The 20,728-nt window shown below is 38.1% G+C and overlaps 1 protein-coding gene across 1 annotated transcript in view; it reads right to left on the reverse strand.

Moving 5' to 3' along the window:
* The window catches only part of PPIP5K2 (diphosphoinositol pentakisphosphate kinase 2), a 49,478-nt gene that overhangs the window by 27,011 nt on the left and 1,739 nt on the right, over positions 1-20,728 (reverse strand). Inside the window, exons 2-11 of the mRNA XM_013127571.3 lie at positions 10,394-10,792; positions 8,783-8,978; positions 7,967-8,057; positions 7,063-7,148; positions 5,551-5,705; positions 5,062-5,163; positions 3,630-3,791; positions 2,416-2,537; positions 737-838; positions 107-193 (exon numbers count right to left, since the gene is read on the reverse strand). Coding sequence (XP_012983025.1) covers positions 107-193; positions 737-838; positions 2,416-2,537; positions 3,630-3,791; positions 5,062-5,163; positions 5,551-5,705; positions 7,063-7,148; positions 7,967-8,057; positions 8,783-8,978; positions 10,394-10,537 — 1,247 coding nt within the window. The 5' untranslated portion in view covers positions 10,538-10,792. The remainder of the gene's footprint in view (positions 1-106; positions 194-736; positions 839-2,415; positions 2,538-3,629; positions 3,792-5,061; positions 5,164-5,550; positions 5,706-7,062; positions 7,149-7,966; positions 8,058-8,782; positions 8,979-10,393; positions 10,793-20,728) is intronic.

Genomic DNA, 20,728 nt, shown 5'->3' on the forward strand with positions numbered 1-20,728 from the left:
AACAAAAACCAACTTGTCAGATGCAATTCCTGCTCAATTCATTGCTTGCACATCCACAAGTGGGCTCTAAAGCATCCAAACTAATTTTTACAAAGATCCTACTTACCTCTGGTGTTTCACTTCCATTTTCATTTTTTGTTTTGGTGTTCGGTCCCCATGGCGTATTACAGCTATAACACATCTAAGCTCCATCCTGTAATTTCAAGAGTTACATTTCACAGTTCTATATATGAGGGTCTTGTATTTAGTACTAAAACCACCGCGAATCAAGACAGTTGACATAGTTACATGACATAATTACAGAAATGATGGAGGAATATGCAAGAATATAAGGTTAACTGAAAATGATGTAAGGTATAAAATATAAATACTGATTTTAAGACTTGGGTAACTATGGAAATATCTATTTTAAGTAGTTTTCAAAACAACAATTTGAGGTTCATTAAATGAGAAAGCATGTTTATTAGAAGCACATATTAAGGTGGTGTTGGAACAATGATTAGCAGCGAAGGAAGCTATGCATAAGAGACACTACACTTGAAAATCTGTTCTATACTCAGCTTGACTAAGGGTCAGAAACTGACTGCTGGCATAGCAATTGTGATTCCTTTCTTGTTTTCACCACATAAAATAAGCGTTCATAGGCCAAAGTGGGCACACCTTGTGAAGAGAAAAAAAATTCACACAAGTTACATTAGGAGTTTGCGTAATCCAGGTAGATTGACTATATTCTTACATTGTTCCAGAGGTGGTTGGCACAATAGGAATGTCTTCAGCTTCCAAAGGAATTGACCATGGTATCTGAAACTGGGGAGCAAGTTCTCTCATTATGATATTTCTAAAGAAAGGGTTAAAAAAAGAAAAAAACAAGCCTAAGTTTAAAGCACAGCTTATACAACACACTGAACCAAACAGATAACATAGACATGCATTTTTATCGATGTGCTTTTAGAGTACTAGCAGTCACAAGTCTCTAAATGTATTTTTCTTCTAACTGTAATAAAAACCTACTTAAACAACAATTTAAAGCTACTACAACTGCTAAAGAGATAACATTAGCCTAATGGCCCTGGATTTGTAAGAAACCTGTTTTTGAATTCCAGTTCCTAAAATAGTTCCTTGGATCTGATTCAGTCTTATTCATTTAAATATTCAGACACTTGACTCCATTGTGTAACTGAAGTCCCTGGTAAACAGTAAGCCATTCTCACCAGGGAGTAACTGGTATCTTTAGTGGCAATTACTCAAACATTTCTGTGTTAGGAGCTGGAAAAATAGGTAAGATAACTCCAAAAGTGCTTCCATCTACAGAAGGTTGTTAAATCTTGCCAATGTCCTGTTTTCCAAGTATTTCATCAAAATATACTGAACCTCAGATTAATATCTATATAAGAAGCAGTAATATGGAGGAAAAAAAATGTAACTCTCAAAGTAGCGTAAGCCAAAATTTAATCTCTAAAAAGCTCAAAAAATTCTGCTTTTACTTAAAACTGCAACGTATCAAGCATAACATAATAAAGGGTAAAGAAAAAAAAAGAGATAACTTTTTTCAGAGAATTCAACAGCTAGAACTGCAGTAAAGAAAAATCAAAATGGGTATGAGAATTGTAACTAATTCAAAAAATGGCATAAACCAACAGGAGTACAGTTGTTATATCTAGGATTTGAGCTTAGTTCTTCCTACACTTAGTAAGATCCCAGAGCATTTGATACTGCAAAGTCAGCTGTATCTCATCAGTATAATCTTACTGTAAAACCAGTTTAACTGGTCAAAATAGAATCAGCCTACTTTGGGGGCAAGGTTTCATTGGCACAGAGTTCACCACCCAATTCTATATGATCCCTTGTTACACCTTTTTTTTCCTTCCAGTAGTAGAGAGAAGATGGTATGACAGAAGACACCTTGATACTATATCCATTTGGATTTACCAATATAAAATCCACAAATATAGAAGTACACACCAGCTTCCGATCAAGGACAATGAGCATATTAATTAATGACTGCTACTGCTGAACCCAGGACAGGGCACATATTAAACAGCAGCAAGCACAACCATCCAGCGGTGTTTCTCTACTTGGGGGGGAGGGAGGAAGAAAGTTTTTAAAGCTCTTTTTCAGGAATTAATCCAGCTTTCAAAATACTTATTCAGTTAGCTTTATGTGATCACAAAACACTCAGATATTTCAGATGATTTTAGGAAGAAGAAATTTATTTAGGATTTATTATTATTTTTAATATTTTATTTTTTTTATTCCTTATTTTACACAATATTTCATTTTAAAGAAGTAATTGAGAAATAAGGAGCAAGTACATTACATATATTATATAATATATAAGTTAACAGTACATTAAGTAGAGTCACATATAGCAGAGTTAAAAGACGAAACTCCTCAAATAAATCAGTAAAATCTTACCCCAGTATCTTAGCACAATCATCATAGTATTTCATAGAGTTTTTCACAAAACTGAAGCCATTCACATCACAGACGTAGGACTGTCCATTAGCACGCAGCAAATCAAAGCCACAAACTGTTTGCTGGTTTTAAGAATAAAGTTTAAGTCATTGATCACCTTCCTTAGGACTGCTTATTCTAAATAAACTTTATATTTTAATATTGTATTAATCTGAAAACATGGCAAAATATGACAAATTTTGTATTTTGTACCTTTTGCCAGTTCCACACTAGGTTTGCCCATGCTATGCAGACATCTTCCTGTTTTTAACTCTATCCCCATCTTGGTTTTATCATTACCACATATCCCTACCAATATCAGTATTGAAAGCCAAGCTTGCATGTACCTAAACTTAACCTTTGAGATAGCATAAGCAATGACAGGCCTACAGATTTTCACATCTGACAGCTGTTTCCCCCTACACATATGGGTCACATGCAGAAAACGACAACATACTGATAAAAACATTTTTGTCCAAATTTATATTTGACAGGATGGTTTTGACATTGACATAATATTGATACAGTTAGGACAAAATATGCCATTTCAGCAGATTACTTTTTCAGATCTCAAAGCTGACTTTGCTAGATAACAGAGATTCACACCCTTCAGGTCTGAAGGCCATCATAGTTACACACAGGTAATGAGACACACAGAAAGACAGCCTTTTAATAAGACATGTGAAAGGAGGACAAGAGATTGAATGAAGTTTTGAACAAAGGAATCCTAAAACTGTATAAAAATCAAAACTATCAAACACTTCAAATAAGGACCTGGTCATGTCAGTACCAAACTAACATTTAACTGGGCCCAATGTAAATACTAGGTAACAAAAGTTACAAAAATTTAACTACTGAAATTGTGTTTTGCTAACTGAGAAGCCATTAACAAAATGTTTGAACATATGAACACATTGTGGGTTAGCAAAGCACAATAGCAACATGTGAATTCAGGAAACTTCAGCAACATAAGCAGCCCATCCAGAACTTTTTAATGTATTAAAGGAAGAATTCTAGATAAAAAAGAGATGTGGAAGTTCAATTTTTCACCTTCCCAGGAGTTCTGCAGCAATTATCACTACTAATTCTGTGCTCTAAAACCCTATGGAAGTTTCATGCAATAAATAATTAATTAACACTAAATGTTTGATCAGATAGGAAAGTAATCAGCTTACTTTAAAGGCAAGGCATACTTTCCAAGCAATTAACTTCTCTCTTGCATTCAGGATGACTGGATACCTCACTTCTTTTCCTTCACTATCGCGTTCTACCTTGCCATCCAGAGCTGGAGACTTCCGGGCTTCAGCATGAGCATAATCTGGACCTACTGTGTACACCTTTATTGAAAAGCAGGAGCTCTTGGTTCAGTGTGTTTCAACCACATTACATATACGCATACATTTTGCCAAATTTATCTCAAATGTGCTAATGACTTCAAATGAAACTAGCTAGTTTCATTGTTGAAAAGGTCACTCTGAAGTAACTTTTCCTCAGAGAACACCCATCGTTTATTGACAAATTGTGATAAAGCAAGGGTAAACAGCTGGAGCACAGCTAAAGAAAAGTAATTATTATAATTATTAACTTTATTACTAAAACTGAATTTCTTAATTATGATGGTACGGAGATAAATAATATTTTCCTCTCATCTGCAGAACTTGAGAACAGGTTAATCTGAGAATTATTTCAGTTTATAGTTTGATTATGGAAATCTGGCTTCAGGGCTATGCAATTCTCTTAATTAAAAAAAAATCGTATTTTAGACAGGACTAAATAAATAAATACAAAGATGTGCCCAGTTTAAGCATTATAAGACACATGCTTAGAGCAACAACACAAGAGGGAGGTGGAGCTGCTGGAGCAAGAAAAGAGGAGGCCATGAAGATGCTGTGAGGGCTGGAGCAGCTCTGCCCTGAAGCCAGGCTGAGAGAGCTGGGCTTGTTCAGCCTGGAGAAGGCTCCTTAAGGGGAAACCTTAGAGCAGCTCCCAGTGCCTAAAGGGGTGACAAAATCTCAAGAGGGGCTTTTGGCAGGGCCTGTAGGGACAAAACAATGGGGAATGGCTTAAACCTGACAGAAGGGAGACTGAGATGACATCTTAGGCAGAAGCTCTTCCCTGTGTGGGTAGTGAGGCACTGGCACAGGGTGCCCAGAGAATCAGTGGCTGCCCCAGTCCATGGCAGTGTTCAAAGCCAGGTGGGACAGGGCTTGGAGCAACCTGGTCTAGTGGAAGGTGTCCTTGGTCTGTGGCAGGGGGTTGGAACTGGATGAGCTTTAAGGTCCCTTCTAGCCCAAACCATTCAATGATTCTGTGACTCTCTGTTTATACAGGAAAGTATATACTGCTCAAAGAACTTAATACAAAACAAAAACAGAGAAACAATGTGTTGTGTAATAAGTCTCTGCTCCTTGACTCTTAACAACATAAGCAAAGCTGCTCCACATTACAAGTACTCTGTTTAGTTAAAAATTATGTTCTTTACTTATGAGCTGTACCAAAACTTCATTAGAAGTAATCCTTGACACAAAGCTATAATTTTATCTTTAAAACTGACAAGCTCTTGGAGGACTCAGTTGTTCTAAATATAAGAACACACAGCTGTCATACCTTCACATCAGTGCCATCTGTAGGCATGAATTCCTCATAAATATAGGAGCCCGTTTTTCTCACACTGCTTTCAGGGGAATAAACACTGCTTCTGCTGCCAATCTGAAATGAATATTTTTCTATTAATAAATCCATGGGCTTCTGCCTAAGAAACCTTAAAACTTCTTAAAATAACACACTTGTACTGAGAAAACACTTCCTGTAACAAATGAAGCAGACAGGCTTTGCTAGTTCCCAAACGATTTTTCTAAGATTCCAAAGTGCACTGATAGTGCATAGGCTTTTTACCTATAAGAATCAGCAGTGGAAGACAATCTGCTGCAAGGAACAAGGGTCTACATGTTCCCTTGACATAAGTCTGATCTACCACTGCTTCCACAAGCAGGACACGCCAAAACAAGTCCCAGGTAACATACAGGTAGGTTAGAATTACTCTGCAATTCTGTTAGACATCTACAACTTTTTAATAGTTTAGTACAATAATCTCACCTTTCGAAAGAGCCTCTGGCTTCCACCTCCAGCAGACGTTGGATAATAAATGTAAACATTGTGGTCCTCAGCACTAACGGGCTTTTCTACAAAAGGCTTTTGGAAAACTTCTCCATTCACTTCCACATGATCTTCTCCTTCAATCAAGTTACATTCTGAAGAAACAGTGCAAAACAACACAGTTTATACTGATACAATGAAATGATTAAGAGACTTGGGTTAATTTTGTAGGTTGAAATAAAGAGACTGTATTACATTTTTGTTTCCTTGATTTGTTATTGACTGCACAAAGTAATGATTGTGTGCTGAATATGTCTGCAGTACCATACCTATATTATGTTTTAGTATTTCTTTTGATTTTCCCAGTGTCAGGCAGGAAATAATCTTTTAATGATGATTAAGCATAAGCTTGCATGGGTGGTATGCTTTTTCAACATGTTTTGAAGACGGGGATAGGGCTGTTTGTCTCTTTCTTCAGTGCCTTTCCTGAAACATCAGGGAGATGGCAGATGGACAGTGAACATGGTGCAATGCCAGATGCAACAGTACTTTTAAAAGGTTGAGAACCATCTCCTTCTGATGGATGCACCTTCCACAGAGGATTTGGTCTTCTGGAATTAGGGGTGAGGAGTCTCTTCATTACTGGTTGGCTACATGTAGCAGCTTTCATTTGACTTTTGTAGCAAAAACGAGCCCCTTCCCCCCTAGATTATCCAGATTTACATAAAATCCCCACCTCTTATGAACTACACCACAGTAATACTTAATTTTTATCTCTTAGTTTTGTGTCTTGACCTGTCGTTGCAATCTTCTATTGTTGATACAAGTTTTCAGTTTAGTAGAAAAAGACATTAAGTTTCTTTCCAGGTACAGAAAAAAATAATTACCATTTATATTCAGAGTGCATCATCTGCAGATCTGTCTAGACTAGGTTTCCCTAGTCTACAAGAGAAACAACAAACATGGTTGCTTGTACTTAGAAGGGAAAGTATTCAACAGCCTAACTTGTTTCTGTCAATATTCCTTTTCTGAGTAAAATTACTAATTATTGTGGGCCATGTTGCTCTCTTTGGTGACATATTAGAATCTTATTTTGAGTTTGGAGGCCCTAATATTCTAGTTGTTCTATGATGGCTGTAAGAGGATTGTGACCTCAGGCTTTGGAGTCACGCTTTTCAGATGCATACTTGTATTACCTGTGGCTGGGATGGAGTTAAATTTCTTCACAGCAGCTGGTCTGGTGCTATGTTTTGAATTTGTGACCAAAGGAGTCTCGATGTTTCGTTATTGCTGAACACTGCTTATACAGCCTCAAAGCCTTTTCTGTTTCACATACTGCCTCCAAAGCCAGATATAGGGCTAATCCACAATACTTTAAATGTTACAGAAGCAAGCAACCTCTGCACTAATGAATTAATTGTGTAGCAGGTGAAATTTAGCTTTCTGCTATGCATGCTCTCCAGTGAAAACAAGAAAGTACTAATTGTTAATATTTTAGTCATAATTTTTTACCTTGGGGATTGTTTGGATCACGGTTCAGAACTGCATAGCGAGGAAGTAAAATGCCTTCAGCTTTAAGAATACCATAAACTTCTCTCCTGTAAGAAAAGAACAAAGGTTGCACAGTAATACAAATCCTGCCAGTGTTTGTATTTTACAGCCCATGAGTAAGGGAGGAGAAAAATACATACATAATACAAGATTACATACATAATACCCATATGAATATAAAGCTTTAAAGGTCACTGACACATCTGTACCTTTGCAGTGATCTCATCAATACCAATAAAAATGTAATTTGCTATGCCAGTCCTCTCCACTCCCACTGCAACAGCAATTTACACAAAATAATTCTCTTGTTGAAGGAGATTATGAACATGAACGGACAGCAACTGAAGGCATCCAGAACAGCAGGTCTGCTCACTGTTCAGAAGGCTCCAATGTTTATGTATTTTGCTTGCTATTGTTTTGTTAATATTTACTATGCATGACTGCAGCTCTAAAAAGAAAATTCATGTTGAATAAGTACATGATCTTTGCGTATGAAGAACGTATGATTTATCCACTTAACAGAAAAAAAGACCTTTAGTGAGTTACAAGAATTCTACAATTACAGATTGTACAGTTGCTACACATATTTTCAAAATTTAAACCTTATTTGCTAAGCTTTACACAAATGTATCACCGAATTCCTACCTTGATAAATCTACAGACATATCAGTATAAAAGCAGTAAAAGAAAAAACATACAAATACATACCCCAGGAAACTATGTATACATTAATGAAAGGTAACATTCACTGTAATTTTATTTAGACTACTGTACTATACACTGTAACTGTTGCTATGCAGTAGCAACAGATTTGTACAGTCTCCAACTTAAAAGTAGTCTGCTGCGAATAATTAGTGTTACTTACCTGTCTTGTATGTGATACTGCATATTCAAGTCATTGATTATGAATGGATTCCTGAGTTTTGCATAGGCAACTGCTTTGTCCAGTGGAAATCCTAAAATATTTATTACGACAAATAAATTAAAACTGCAAGACACAACACCACTAAGAAGGATGGAACCTTCATAACCAAGCTTTTTTTTTAGAGTACAACAAGAGATACGGGTTAAGGTGAGAGGATGCTCCCTCAGATACAGACATAACGTCAGCTTAAGACAATTATGAGACTACAGCCTAATTTCAGCATAGGCTGCCAAAAGTAGTGGTCCTGTCTTCAATTTCCTCCTCCTCTCTCCACATGTCCTCCAATTCCACAGGGCCAGAACTTAGGCTTTTATTGTCTCTGCTTAGAAGTACAGCTTTTAGCTTCAGCCAACAAAGATCTGTTACATCTTTGCTTTACAGCCCAGCCCCACAAAACCTCCTAGATATTAGCAGAAATGCATGAACAAGTGGCCAGAGACCCAGCACTCCTACTGAGAAATTAGCATGCCTTCACAGTTATTGGACGAAGTAAGTATTAGACCACCATTTCCACTGGCTCCACAAATATTTACCAATGGAATCGCTATTTTAAATACCACATCAGACAGGACTGTCTTGAGCAATGAAAACAGTGCCATTTAAAAAGCCTGTATTTTAAAAGTAAATTGTATTATATTAAAAAAATTAATCACTTCCTAACATAATCCAAAAAACTACAAGACAAAAAAAATTACCCTCAAAGTGGTTAAAGTATTTAGATGTCAAAAGAAATCATGGTATCATTAGCAGATTTACCTTTAGAATGAAAAGAAATGAGACAGTCGCATAAAGGCCACTTTTCTACTGGCTCATTCAAAATAACATCTTCTTCAAATATAACCACAGTTATGTACTTAAACATGGAGAGGCGTTCAAGAATTTCTTTCATTGGTTTGGACTTGGACTTTTTAGCCATTGAACATATCCCAACTGCAATTTGTCTTTCCGGTGGCTGAAGGCAGGAGGGAGGAAAGCAATTACCATTTTTAAATTTTCTCAGAACACAACAGGGTTTTAGCAGCACAGCACTAGATCAGATAGTTTCTTCTAAAATTCATGCACGACCTTCAATTTAATGTTTAATCGAGCAAATTGCTAGCAGGTAATAAAATGCAGCATGACAGCATGCCACAGTGCATTCTTATGAAAAATACCTCAAAAAATTAAACTGTTCAATTGCTCTAGACTACTTTTTGTGAGTGTTGTATCAGGAAAAAGAAAAACAACACAAGATCAAAATCTAAATCAGAAATGTCAAATCTGAATACTAATGGAATATTCTGAAATTATCCAGCGATTCATTTTTAACCTATTTTTCTACAGCTACTTAGTAGCCACAAGACTTCTCATCTTCTTACATAGTATTATAAGTAAGATATGAAAACTAGTAAACCAGAAAACACTATTCTAGATTTAAGCTATTTTTTGCGTAGATAGTTTCACATTTCTTTTGTACAGCCCATATTTTCTTTCCTGTTACAAGCCTTTACATTTTTTTTTCCTCTCAGTGGTATCTGTTAAGTGTAACAGCATTCGTTTAAAAGGAAACAAACCCACCCACAACAATCCTTTATTTCATTTTAGCGTTCTTTTAAACAGAAAATGCTAATTTTGCATTATTTCTCTGCATTTCCAAATTACTTTTATCCTGAAGTGTTTTACTAATACTCGCCTATATTTAATTTTTTTAGACATGCCTGACATCAATAAAAATTTAGTCTGACTATTCCCTAAAGTGAAATGCTACAGACTAGAAGAAAAGCAAAACACATCTACAAAAATTACATGACAATTCATGCATAACTAAAAATTGATAAGCATAGTGCTAAAATACAATTCAGAACACCCTGCAAGGATAAGAAACTGAGGCATAAGTTAAGATTCATTTAGCATGCACTTTCTATACGCCAGGACAGAAGAAAACGAGAATATATCATATCTTAATGAAAACAACAGCAAGATGAAATGAGAAATGTTGAGTTTGTTTAAACAGAAACATCAAAAGTTAACTCTGCAGCAGTTGACAACACACACAAAAGAAAAACTCTTGACCATTTTTGGCTACTAATTATCCAAATAAATAAAATTAAGGTTTATGCCATCAAGTTTATTCACAGAATCCAAATCAAATCTGCAAGCTGGCATGCCCTGAAACTGTATTAAGGCCAAGCACATCTGCTTCAAAGTTACAGTATACTTACTTTTCAAATGTGCTGCATTTCCATACATAACTGACAGATCATTATCTGAATATGAACAGTTTTCCAATTTAGAACACCTTAGACTTTTGTGATTTAATGCCATTTCAAAGTAAAATAATGCTAGACAACACACAGAATAGTACACGCATGCTCCAACAGTACATACAGAGTCATACTCTTCCTCCTCTTCTTCCCCATGGTCATAGAACTGTTCATAATCTGACGATCTGCCTGAATCCAGTAATCCTTCTCCATCTTCTCCACCCACGAAGAATCTAGGAGGATCATTCTCTGTTGCGTGAACAGACATGGTTAAAAGATCTAGAGAGATCTATGTAGAAACTGCAGCCACTTTGGCAGTGGAGATACTACTGGGCATGTTTCCCACTGACTCGGGAATACAAAAGTTCCCTGCTCTTTGATGTTGCTTGTGCAGCTCCGCCACTGTGATGTTGTCTGCCAGACACCGATTTACTGTTATCATCTGCTCATTATTGGTTTGAGTTGCTGCTCCAAGAAACCAACAACAGGCTACTGCTTCCCTGAGATGACAGAACTTTTTAACCTAAAACAAATATTAAAAAAGAAAGAAAAAACACTTAGTAAAGGCACATACCAATTAAACCCTTCTCCTCAGAAAGTATTTGCACATTTAAATACCTCTGAGCAAAGTATCATAAGCAAAACTGTGCATATTACACACAGTCTGCACTTTTACATGTATTCTCAGTGCAGTGGGAATAATTTCAAAGTATTTTTGAACTACTGATGCAGAGCTTTTAGAAATAGACAATATAGCTCATGAAAGTAAAATCTGTCAAATGCATTTCTTTCTCTAACTTAAAAGAGTCAAGTGAAAGTGAAGAGTATATTATACAAAACCCAACAAAACCCTTCTCTGATATATGTGATATTTAGCTCACCATCTCTGTCATCATCTATTTTTTCCTCAAATGTTTCTAATCAAATGGCAATGGCAAGCACACACAAATGTTAATGAAAACTATAAAGCCTCAATTAGGACTATTCTTATAGGGAAACCTCTTCTTTCAAAAACTGAGTGAATCCTTAAGTGTGAAAGCAGAATGTATGTGCCAGCTTAATGTTTGCTCATTTACTTCCACCAAAGGATTGCTTTATTTTGACACTGAAAACCTAGTACTTACAGAGATATGCACTGGCACTGCATTCTGTCAAAAGTACTTCTAAGCACTACTGTACCAGTGAAATATATTGTACACTTTCAACCAATTATTTGACCAAGTAACTTTTATACAGAAACAGGGACTCAGAGCTAAGTTGTCTGTTGCTTTAACTAGGTAACTGCTCTTGCTGTAAGTTGTGCATGGCTTTATTCATTTAATTATAATATGTTATTGCTACTCAGAAAATTAATAAGCAGTTACCTGTTTAGAAGTTCATTTGATTGAATACTTTAGGTTGCTTATTAGTCAGATCATTACATAAGTGCTACTCAACAATGATGTCTCAGCAGAATTAAATTTGTCTTTAAATGCCTGCCAAAATGACTTTGGCTGTTCTACAAATGAAGTGAAGCAATACTAAATTCCCAATGGTGATTAACCATTCAGCTTACTATGAAAGAGGATGGTAAACAGAACAAAAATTACCCAAAAAGAATCTGTCCTAAGTCAGAGAGCAATAAATTAAGCATGGGTAAACAACAGAACTTTTAGATCCAGAAACTCGAGCTGAGGTCCAGATGACATATATGGATCCTGGAGCAGAAGATTAAGAAGATTCATTTCTTAAACATATTTTTTATGTATCTGCTTCCCTTCAATTCCACTAATGAAACATTACTTTCCCTTAAAATATGAAAATGCAGCCACTTGTCCCTCAAGCAACAAGAACAAAAATGAAATTTCAAACATCTCACTCATCTTGCTCCCTTGAGTTAGAAATTCAGTATTAAGAGAAATCAGTCTTGTTTATGACAGAGTGAAGAAAGCGAGCTTTACACATCCTATTTCTAGCAAGCTTCAGAAGGGCAGAGGTGATGTAAGGAAACCAAGTGCCTGTGTGAAATATGAATTCACTTCTCTAAACAAGATAACAAGGTTTTATTAAGGGACAAAGTCAAAAAAGCAAAAGCAAACAGCGCTGGGCTCGTGACTGTAGCCAGAGGCGCGAATGATTAGTATTTATTACAGGTTTATATACTTTCACAATTCCATTAGTCACATACATATTCATAATCCCTGCATATAGGCAGGGAACATTATAATTAAGTCCAGTAATTTATTATCAGAGGTCTCCTCCTCTTGGCGTCTGCGCACTGCTCTTCAATAATTGTGGGCAGGGGTCTTGAGGATGAAGTACGCAGTCTTCCTCATGTGAGTAGGGGTCTTCAAGATGAAGTAAGCAGTCTTCCTCACAGTGTGCTTTTCACCTTTGGCACAGTTGGACGCCCCACTAATCACACAACTCGCTAAAACCAGCCATATCTGTAATTATTCTGATAACTAGCAAAGATTTAAAACAGTGTGACCTTCCTGCAAAATTTATAGCAGGACGGGCAGAAAAGGAGTATCCCAAGCTAGCAGATGTTTGGGAGGCTCTAAGTTAAGCTAAAAAGTACTTTACCTCTATATTTTACAGGTACTAGCTTTTCTTCTATCAAGCATGCAAACCCCCCCGCCCTTTTCTTCTTTTTAACTTTACAGATTCTTCTACTATATGACTCCGTTTTGCTCATCTTATGTCTTTATTGAGCTTTGGTTTTGTTACAATATACTTGTATAGTTACATCCACATAACCACACCTATGATTTGCAAAAGCCAATACATTTATGTGTTTATCACACCTGGAAAACACAGGGTTAAAATACTTTTCACTTAACTTAGGTCTAAGATAGAGAACAATGTGTTGTATGTCTGTAGCGTGATAACAGAATTTAGTAGTCTTACTAACATGACTGACCATCCTTCTAATGAGTGAATTACTTCTTACCATCCTTCTAATTATCAGTTACTTTGGAAACAGTGATTCACAAACATCTGCTAGCTTAGCTTGTCTGCCCATCCTGTTTTGCTTGCAATAAATTTTGTACCAAGGTCACACTGTTCTAAATCAAAGAATCGTAGAATAGTTAGGATTGGAAAGGACCTTAAGATCATGTAGTTCCAACCCCCCCCACCATGGGCAGGGACACGTCACACTAAAGCATGCCACACAAGGCTTCGTCTAACCTGGCCTAAATCTTTGCCAGCTATCAGAAACTTACAGGTTATCGCTGGTTTCAGCTAGTTTTGTGATTACTGGAGCATCCAATTGTGCCAAAGGTGAAAAGTGCACTGTGAGGAAGACTGCTTACTTCATCTTGAAGACCCCTGCCCACATAAGGAAGACTACTTACTTCATCTTGAAGACCCCCGCCCACGACCATCAGGCGCCAAAAGGAAGACTTATGATAATGAGTACCTAAACTAATTGTAATATCCTCGATGCTCTCTCAGGAACCTAATGAATATGCATGTTTGTAATACGTATCTGCTTGCTTAACCCCTCGGTGTGCAAGTTAGGAGGTGCGATCCCCCTTACACCTGGACCCGTAATAAACATACCTGCTTTATAACTCTCTTTGAGTTGTAGAGTCTGATTTTGTGCTTCAGAGGTTACTCCCTCTGAAGTCTGGCAACTAATACAGAACTTTAAAATGGTACTAAAAAAAAAAAAACAGCCAAAAAATAGTAAAGCCTGAAAATGAAGTTTAAGAGTTCCTCTCACATCAGCTTCTCCTCCCACTACCCAAATTCTGTAAATTGGAAACAAGTCTCTTAACAGTTTTTTAAACCTAAGGTTTTATCAAAAAGAAGGAAAAGATACCACTTGAAACAGGTAAGCAGGAGGTCATGAAAAGAGGTGTGTTAAACTCTTTCCCCTACCTATTCCTGTAGTGCACTTTGTAGGAGCAGCAGCAGTTGTGGAGCTTGTGTGCTATTAATGTCTACTTCTTTCATGAGTATCTTTGGCACTACCTGAATCTCTTTAACCTCAAGTGATTAGTTCTCAAAGCAAGCAGAAACCACACAACTAAAGACTGAAGAGAAAGCTCAACATGACTGTCTACAAATGACACAAAGATAGAACTTGACAAGCTTAATTCCCTAACAAACCTGTCTGAAACCTAGGGGTTTTCTACCCTCCTAACTCAAGAATCTGGAGAGTATTGGTGTTATTGGTGGCAAGCAGACTTGCCAAGTGCAGCTTCACTTGCAAAAACAGACCTCAAGTCATACAGTCTTGGAGTTAACAGATTATTTTCTGTGAAATTACATTCACCCATCTGAAAGTGGAAGAACTGCTAGATGCAACTCTGTCCTATTGTCACTGGGCCCTAGAGTTTACAGACAGTTTGTAAAAAGAAGACCAAAGACACAGGATCAAGAAGGACACTGACAGTTTCCAGAGACTGTACACTACTGCATGGACACACAGAACTGCATATAAATTAGCATTCTGACTGCTGATGGTCACCAGCTTATCTTCCAGACAGCACATGCTGTAAACTACTATTGTAAGCAGAAATTTGAGCCAGGATATAATGAAATAATTTATTTTTTTAGAATAAATGCTTTCAGAGATGGGAATTAAAATTCCTTCCCCCAGAATTCTTTGGTTACTATAAAAATTGAGGTATCCCCTTCTTTCTTGACGTGTGTGAAATAAAGAATCCAAGAAAAGAGACACAGAAAGAGAAATCTGACAGTGACAGCAACTACAGGAAACAATTTACACAAGCCTCCTAAAATAACCTACAGTTATCTGACATAAAAAATGCAGTAAGAGTGTTTGAATAAAAATGTGGTTATCAACTTGTACAGCAAGGAGAAATAATATATGGCAGAGCAAGAAGACAGAGCTGCCTTCCTGACCCAGAAGTACTGTCAATGCTGATGGAATGCTAACACACTGTGTCCCATGCAGAATTACATCTTGCTGCCCCTGCAGCTGGGAAGAGTCTTCCCAGTACTGTTTTTCTGTATTAAGAAGTGAGCATCAGTAACAATACACAGTTGAGTTTACATCAGATCATACTTGGTGCATGAGCATAAGCCTTATCAGGCAGTGAAGATCAGAAGGTAACATGCATGCCCCAACCATGGAAGACTGCTACGTAAGCAAAGCAAACTCCAAAACTTGGTGTTGGAACATACACTGACCTATTTCCAAAGAGACAGCATCAAGAACATCTAGGCAACAGTCTCCTATCGTGCAATGACCTTTACAGGTTAAATTGATTAGAATATGTTCCCTTCAGACCTCAGCTGTTACACAAAGCTTCTGTTTTACAGCTTACACATGGAAAAAAAACAAGCCTCTGATAATTTTGAAAAATGCAATTTGACCAACAATGTCAGTTCTTAAAAGGACTTCCAACCAAATAGCCTGTTCATTTGATCTGTCCTATACCTCCCTATCTATGACTACCACATGCTATCTACAGGCAAGAAAAACCTGTTTCTTTAATTTTGCATTCTCATTTTGAAATAAACTTATCTCAGTTTTCCCCTACCAAGTTAGATGGCACTAAAATAGTGCACTGCAAATGAAAAGTAAAAATCTTACATTTAACTGATATTATTATCACTTACCAGTTGAAGGCATATAAAATAACATTCTAAGTACATAAAATGACACATAGACAAACTTAGCATTAACATACATGTAGGGCTGTATTCAGATAACAGGTTTTGGCAGCCTGCTAAGCACTCCAAGCCCAGTGTTCCCTCCAGTGACACATTACAGACTGTTTTCCTAACACAACATTTCTCCACTTCCACAAGTATATTCTGAAAGATTTCCACAAGAATATTACAAAAGAATAAGCACAGACATAGTATTCATTAAGTGTTAATAGTTTTCCTGTCCCCATTCCACATGTTTCAGCAGCTCAGGAATACAGCCCTGGCATTTCCTGTACTTACTCAGCTCATAAAGATTAGCATTCCAATAAGTGTCAGCAGCAGATCAGCTTAACATAGCAGCAGTGGTCTGAATGGTTGTGTAAAAGGGGCTCAAAGTTTTAACGGCCAAGTTCTGAATACTAACAAAACCATACACATCTCCTGGATAAAGAAAAGCATTTCACCATATTTTGCTCTCTGTCAGTACAGCTATCAAGAAGAACAAGTACACACTGCCTCTACTGCACTCTAATGGAAACTAATGGAACAAAACTAGACAAAAATTGCTCATCTGTTATCTAAAAAAAAAAAACCACCAAAAAAACCCCCACAAAAACCAAACCCCAACATCTCATACATACATACATACAAACAGCTATAAAACATTTCTAAATCTTGAAACACTCAGGAAAACAACTTCTGGAAATGCCATCGTAACAAAATAACTACAAAACACTTTGTGACATTTACATTATGGAACAAACAGGTAACATACAATAAGTGTAAGTGGTGCTTTAATAGCAATTTTTCAGGTAGTCTCAATGAGATGACACACAGCTTTCAAGAACTTCCTGCTAGAATTGCTATACCAAACATTTTCATTAACTACGTTTAACAGCACCCTGTAAGCATTTTCACAGGAATCCAGATGCAAGATTTAGTCTGCTTCCCCTCCCTTCGCACCAGTCAAGATAGGTAATGCAAAGCATCAGGGCAGACTACTGCACATTACCTCTCCACTGGCAGGCAGTGTGGCATGGGCAAAAAGTGGTAGGCACCCACACAGGGATTCAGTAAGTTACAATAATGCTTCTTCTCTTCTACTCCACTCAAAAGCAGCTGACTAGCCACCCCAACCAGGAGGCTGCATCCCACTCATTCTCCTCCCAGGCTTTATTTACTGCTTTTAACCAGCCACTTGGTTGCGCCTACAAGCCAAGCACAGTTCTGTCAGATGAGGAGCCATAATCTGTGCTCCATAACTGTGAACCTATGAAATTATTTCTGTTTGCAGGAACAATGCAAATATTTTGTACAGTGTTCCAAAAGCATTACTATGTGGTACTTAATGAATTACTCCACCAGAAAAATTACAGCAGTTCCCAATCCAGAACAGACTGCTCACCTTTCAGTTTCACTCTACTGATACTTGAAGAAGCATTCTGAAGAATGAAGAGGAGCTTTCCCTGTTAGGTAAGTGTGTGTACTGGATTTATGTGGCAAGGCTTTGTTAGCAGAGGGGCTGCATGAGTGACCCCTGTGAGAAGACACCAGAAGCTGCTCCCATGTCAGATGGAGCCAGTTTCAGCCAAGTTCAAGATGGACCTGATGCTGCCCAACACTGAGGCCATCAGCAGTGCTGGTGGTGCCTCTGCAGTAACATATTTAAGATGGGTAAAAAACACCGCACAGCAGCTGAGAAAGGGGAGGAAGAGTTAGAGAAACAATCCTGCAGACACCAAGGTCTGTGAAGGAGGGAGCTGGTGCTCCAAGCACTGGAGCAGCGATTCCCCTGGAGTCTGTGGTGCAAATCATGGTGAGGCAGGCTGTGTCCCTGCAGCCCATGAAGGTCCACAATGGAGCATATTTCCCCTACAGCCCAGGGGGGGCCCACAAAAGGGCAGAGGGATGTGCCCTGAAGAAAGCTGCAGCCTGTGGAAAACCTGTGCTGGAGCTTCTGGCAGGAGCTGCAGCCCGTGGCAAAGACTCGATACAGGAGCAGGCTTTCTGGCAAGACCTACAGACTCCGCAGGGATCCTATGCTGGAGCAATCTGTTCCTGAAGGACTGCACTCTGTGGAAAGAGCCCACACTGGTGCAGTCTGTGACGAACTACTTGTAGTGGTATCATGCAAGATTTCCATTCTTGTGACTCAGGTAGTGGAGAGAGGTACTGAGTTCTTGCCTCTGGGATACAGTGCTGGGACACCTGTGACTGGCTCAAAGCTGCATCATCAGAGGAGGTTCAGACTGGACATTAGGAAGCATTTCTTTACCAAAGGGTGGTCAAACACTGGGACAGGCTTCCTAGAGAGGTGGTCAAGCCCCAGGGCTGTCAGTGTTGAAGAGGCATTTGGACCATACCCTTCACACCATGCTTTAACTTTTGGTCAGCCCTGAATTGCTTGGGCAGTTGGAACAGATGATTGCTGTAGGTCCTTTCCAACTGAAATTATGTATTGTAGTGTTGTCTGGCCAGTCTAAGAACTGCACCCTAACGGAAAGACCCACTTGGAGCAGTTCATGAAGGGCTGTCTCTCTTGGGAGGGATCCCGTGCTGGTGCAGGGGAAGAGCATGACAAGGAAGGAGTGGCAGAGACAAAGCATTATGATTGACCACAGTCCCCATTTCAACATCCCCCTGCACTGCTTGAGGGGATGAGGTATAAGCATTGAAGGTGAAGTTGAAGAAAGAAGGGAAGAAAGAAGAGGTGAGGGAAAGGTGTTTGGTTTTTTTTTTCTTATTTCTCATTATCCTATTCCAGTTAATTGGTGATAAGTTAAATTTATTTCCCTAAATTGAGTCTGGTTTGCCCATGACAGTAGTTGGTGAGTGATGTCCTTGTGCTTATCTAAACTGGCAAGCTTTCTGTCATATTTTCTCCTCCTGCCCTGTCAATGTAAGACTGATAGAGTGACATGGTAGGCACTTGGTGATCAGCCAAGGTCAACATGCCACAGTGCTCCAAATGCGTTTCCTGGGCAAAAACCTACTGCACTGTTACCTGCACCCCATCTTCAGCAGTAAAGTATATGTACAAATGCTTTTAGCCACACTTTTTTCAGCCTGGTGGTTAAAACATTCTTCTGATAAACAGGGACTTGAAGCCACTGAGACAAAAGGGAGCAGAAACAACATTTATCTTGCTCCACTCAACTGCTCTAAGTATCAGGCTACCATAATCCAATTTCACTTGCTCCACATACCATTAGTTTTCTTTAACATGGCCACTGGGTTTCGCTTACAGGACAAGGCTCTCTGCTCTGGATTCCAAGAAGGCAGCAGGCACCTAACGTGCAAAATCTTACCAGTGAGACATCTACGTTCTCAGCAACAAGAATTCAGAAATAGTTACTTTACTGGCATTTCCTACTGGAAGCAGTTCTCATCAGTGCTACTTACAGGGGCATTTACATTTCTTCAAATTCTATATAGCTAGGCTACCCAACTAACTACAATTGCCTAAATCTTTTCCCAGGGACGTGAATTATTTTCCAAGAACTCTGCCACCTAATTGTGCCTAAGTAAGATTTCTGTTTTACCCTCCACATTACGGAAGTGCAGCCCAGGGGACTGAAAACAGCTGAAAACATGCCACATCAACCATAATTCTGTTAAGAAGCCAGCTTTTCAGTGCCTTTTAGGTTGTTCATGAATGAGGTTCCTAGTGTTAAAGCACAACTGTTACAGTTTTCAAATAGTAAATATTTGGCTGATTTCCCCATGTTTGCTTTCTTTCCTGGTAATTTTACAGTTAGTTATGCAAAATATTTCCAGACATTTTAGAGTTACGAAACTTGAAGTGAAATAACTTTTCAATGCATCTTCCCCTTACCAAAATCTTTGCTCACAGAATTCTCCTCCCCCCCCCCCCCCCCCAAATATCTCACGAGTAGAAACATGAGTTTTCAGCACACATAATGACATCCCCAAACACTGCACTATTACCATAAAATGAGATATTGCCATCCTTCAAAAGAACTTTCACAACAGAAAAGCTTCTCTGGTAAATATCACTGTTTTCTCTTCGAGACAGAAGGGCAGTATTTCTTTCAATTACAAACTGACATCTGACGTGTCAGAAGCGTCTACTGCACAGCCACAGAACACACAACCTTCACGTTCATTACCATCTTCTTTTCTAAATGAAACCTTGTCAAACACATCACACAAAGACATTTATATTTGTGGCAAGCCTGAATGTTTCAGGAAAGGCCAGCTTCCAAACATTAGAGATGCCACTTAAAGATATCAAAACAGCTTCTCCATGTTCTAACAAAGAATTTGTGATGTCAACTATGCAGAGATGAGAAAATCTCTGCAAAGATGAGAAAGCTTTTTAAAAAAAAATCTGTACCTAACTGCCAGAAGAATGAAACTGTCTTCCACAGGAAAAAATAAAATAATCAGCCAAACAAGACAAGCAAACCAGTAAAAAACCAAACCAAACAAACAAACAAACAAACAAAACCCTCAAACCTACCATATTTCTCATATACTGAGCAACAAAAGAGGCATACTACATCAGTCAAATCCTTATGCCAAAACCAGCTCTACATAGCAAGAACAGATTTTGAATCAAAACTTGTTCACCAAAACAAAGGAAGATTCTATGGGAATTTTGATAACCCAGGTTGAAAAAAAAAAAGTTTGCCTTGATACTCATTAGAAAAATGATGCAAAAACGATGCAGAAAAGATGGAAATGGAGCAGATGAAACAGATGACGAGAAATAAAGCACTCAGAAAGAAAGATGTTCTTATGAAACCCCACCTGCAGTCCTATGTACAGTTCTGGTGTCCTCAACACCAGGACATGGAGCTATTGGAGCAAGTCTGGAAAAGGCCAT

Source organism: Melopsittacus undulatus, chromosome Z, assembly GCF_012275295.1.
Source record: "Melopsittacus undulatus isolate bMelUnd1 chromosome Z, bMelUnd1.mat.Z, whole genome shotgun sequence".
Taxonomy (NCBI): Eukaryota; Metazoa; Chordata; class Aves; order Psittaciformes; family Psittaculidae; genus Melopsittacus; species Melopsittacus undulatus.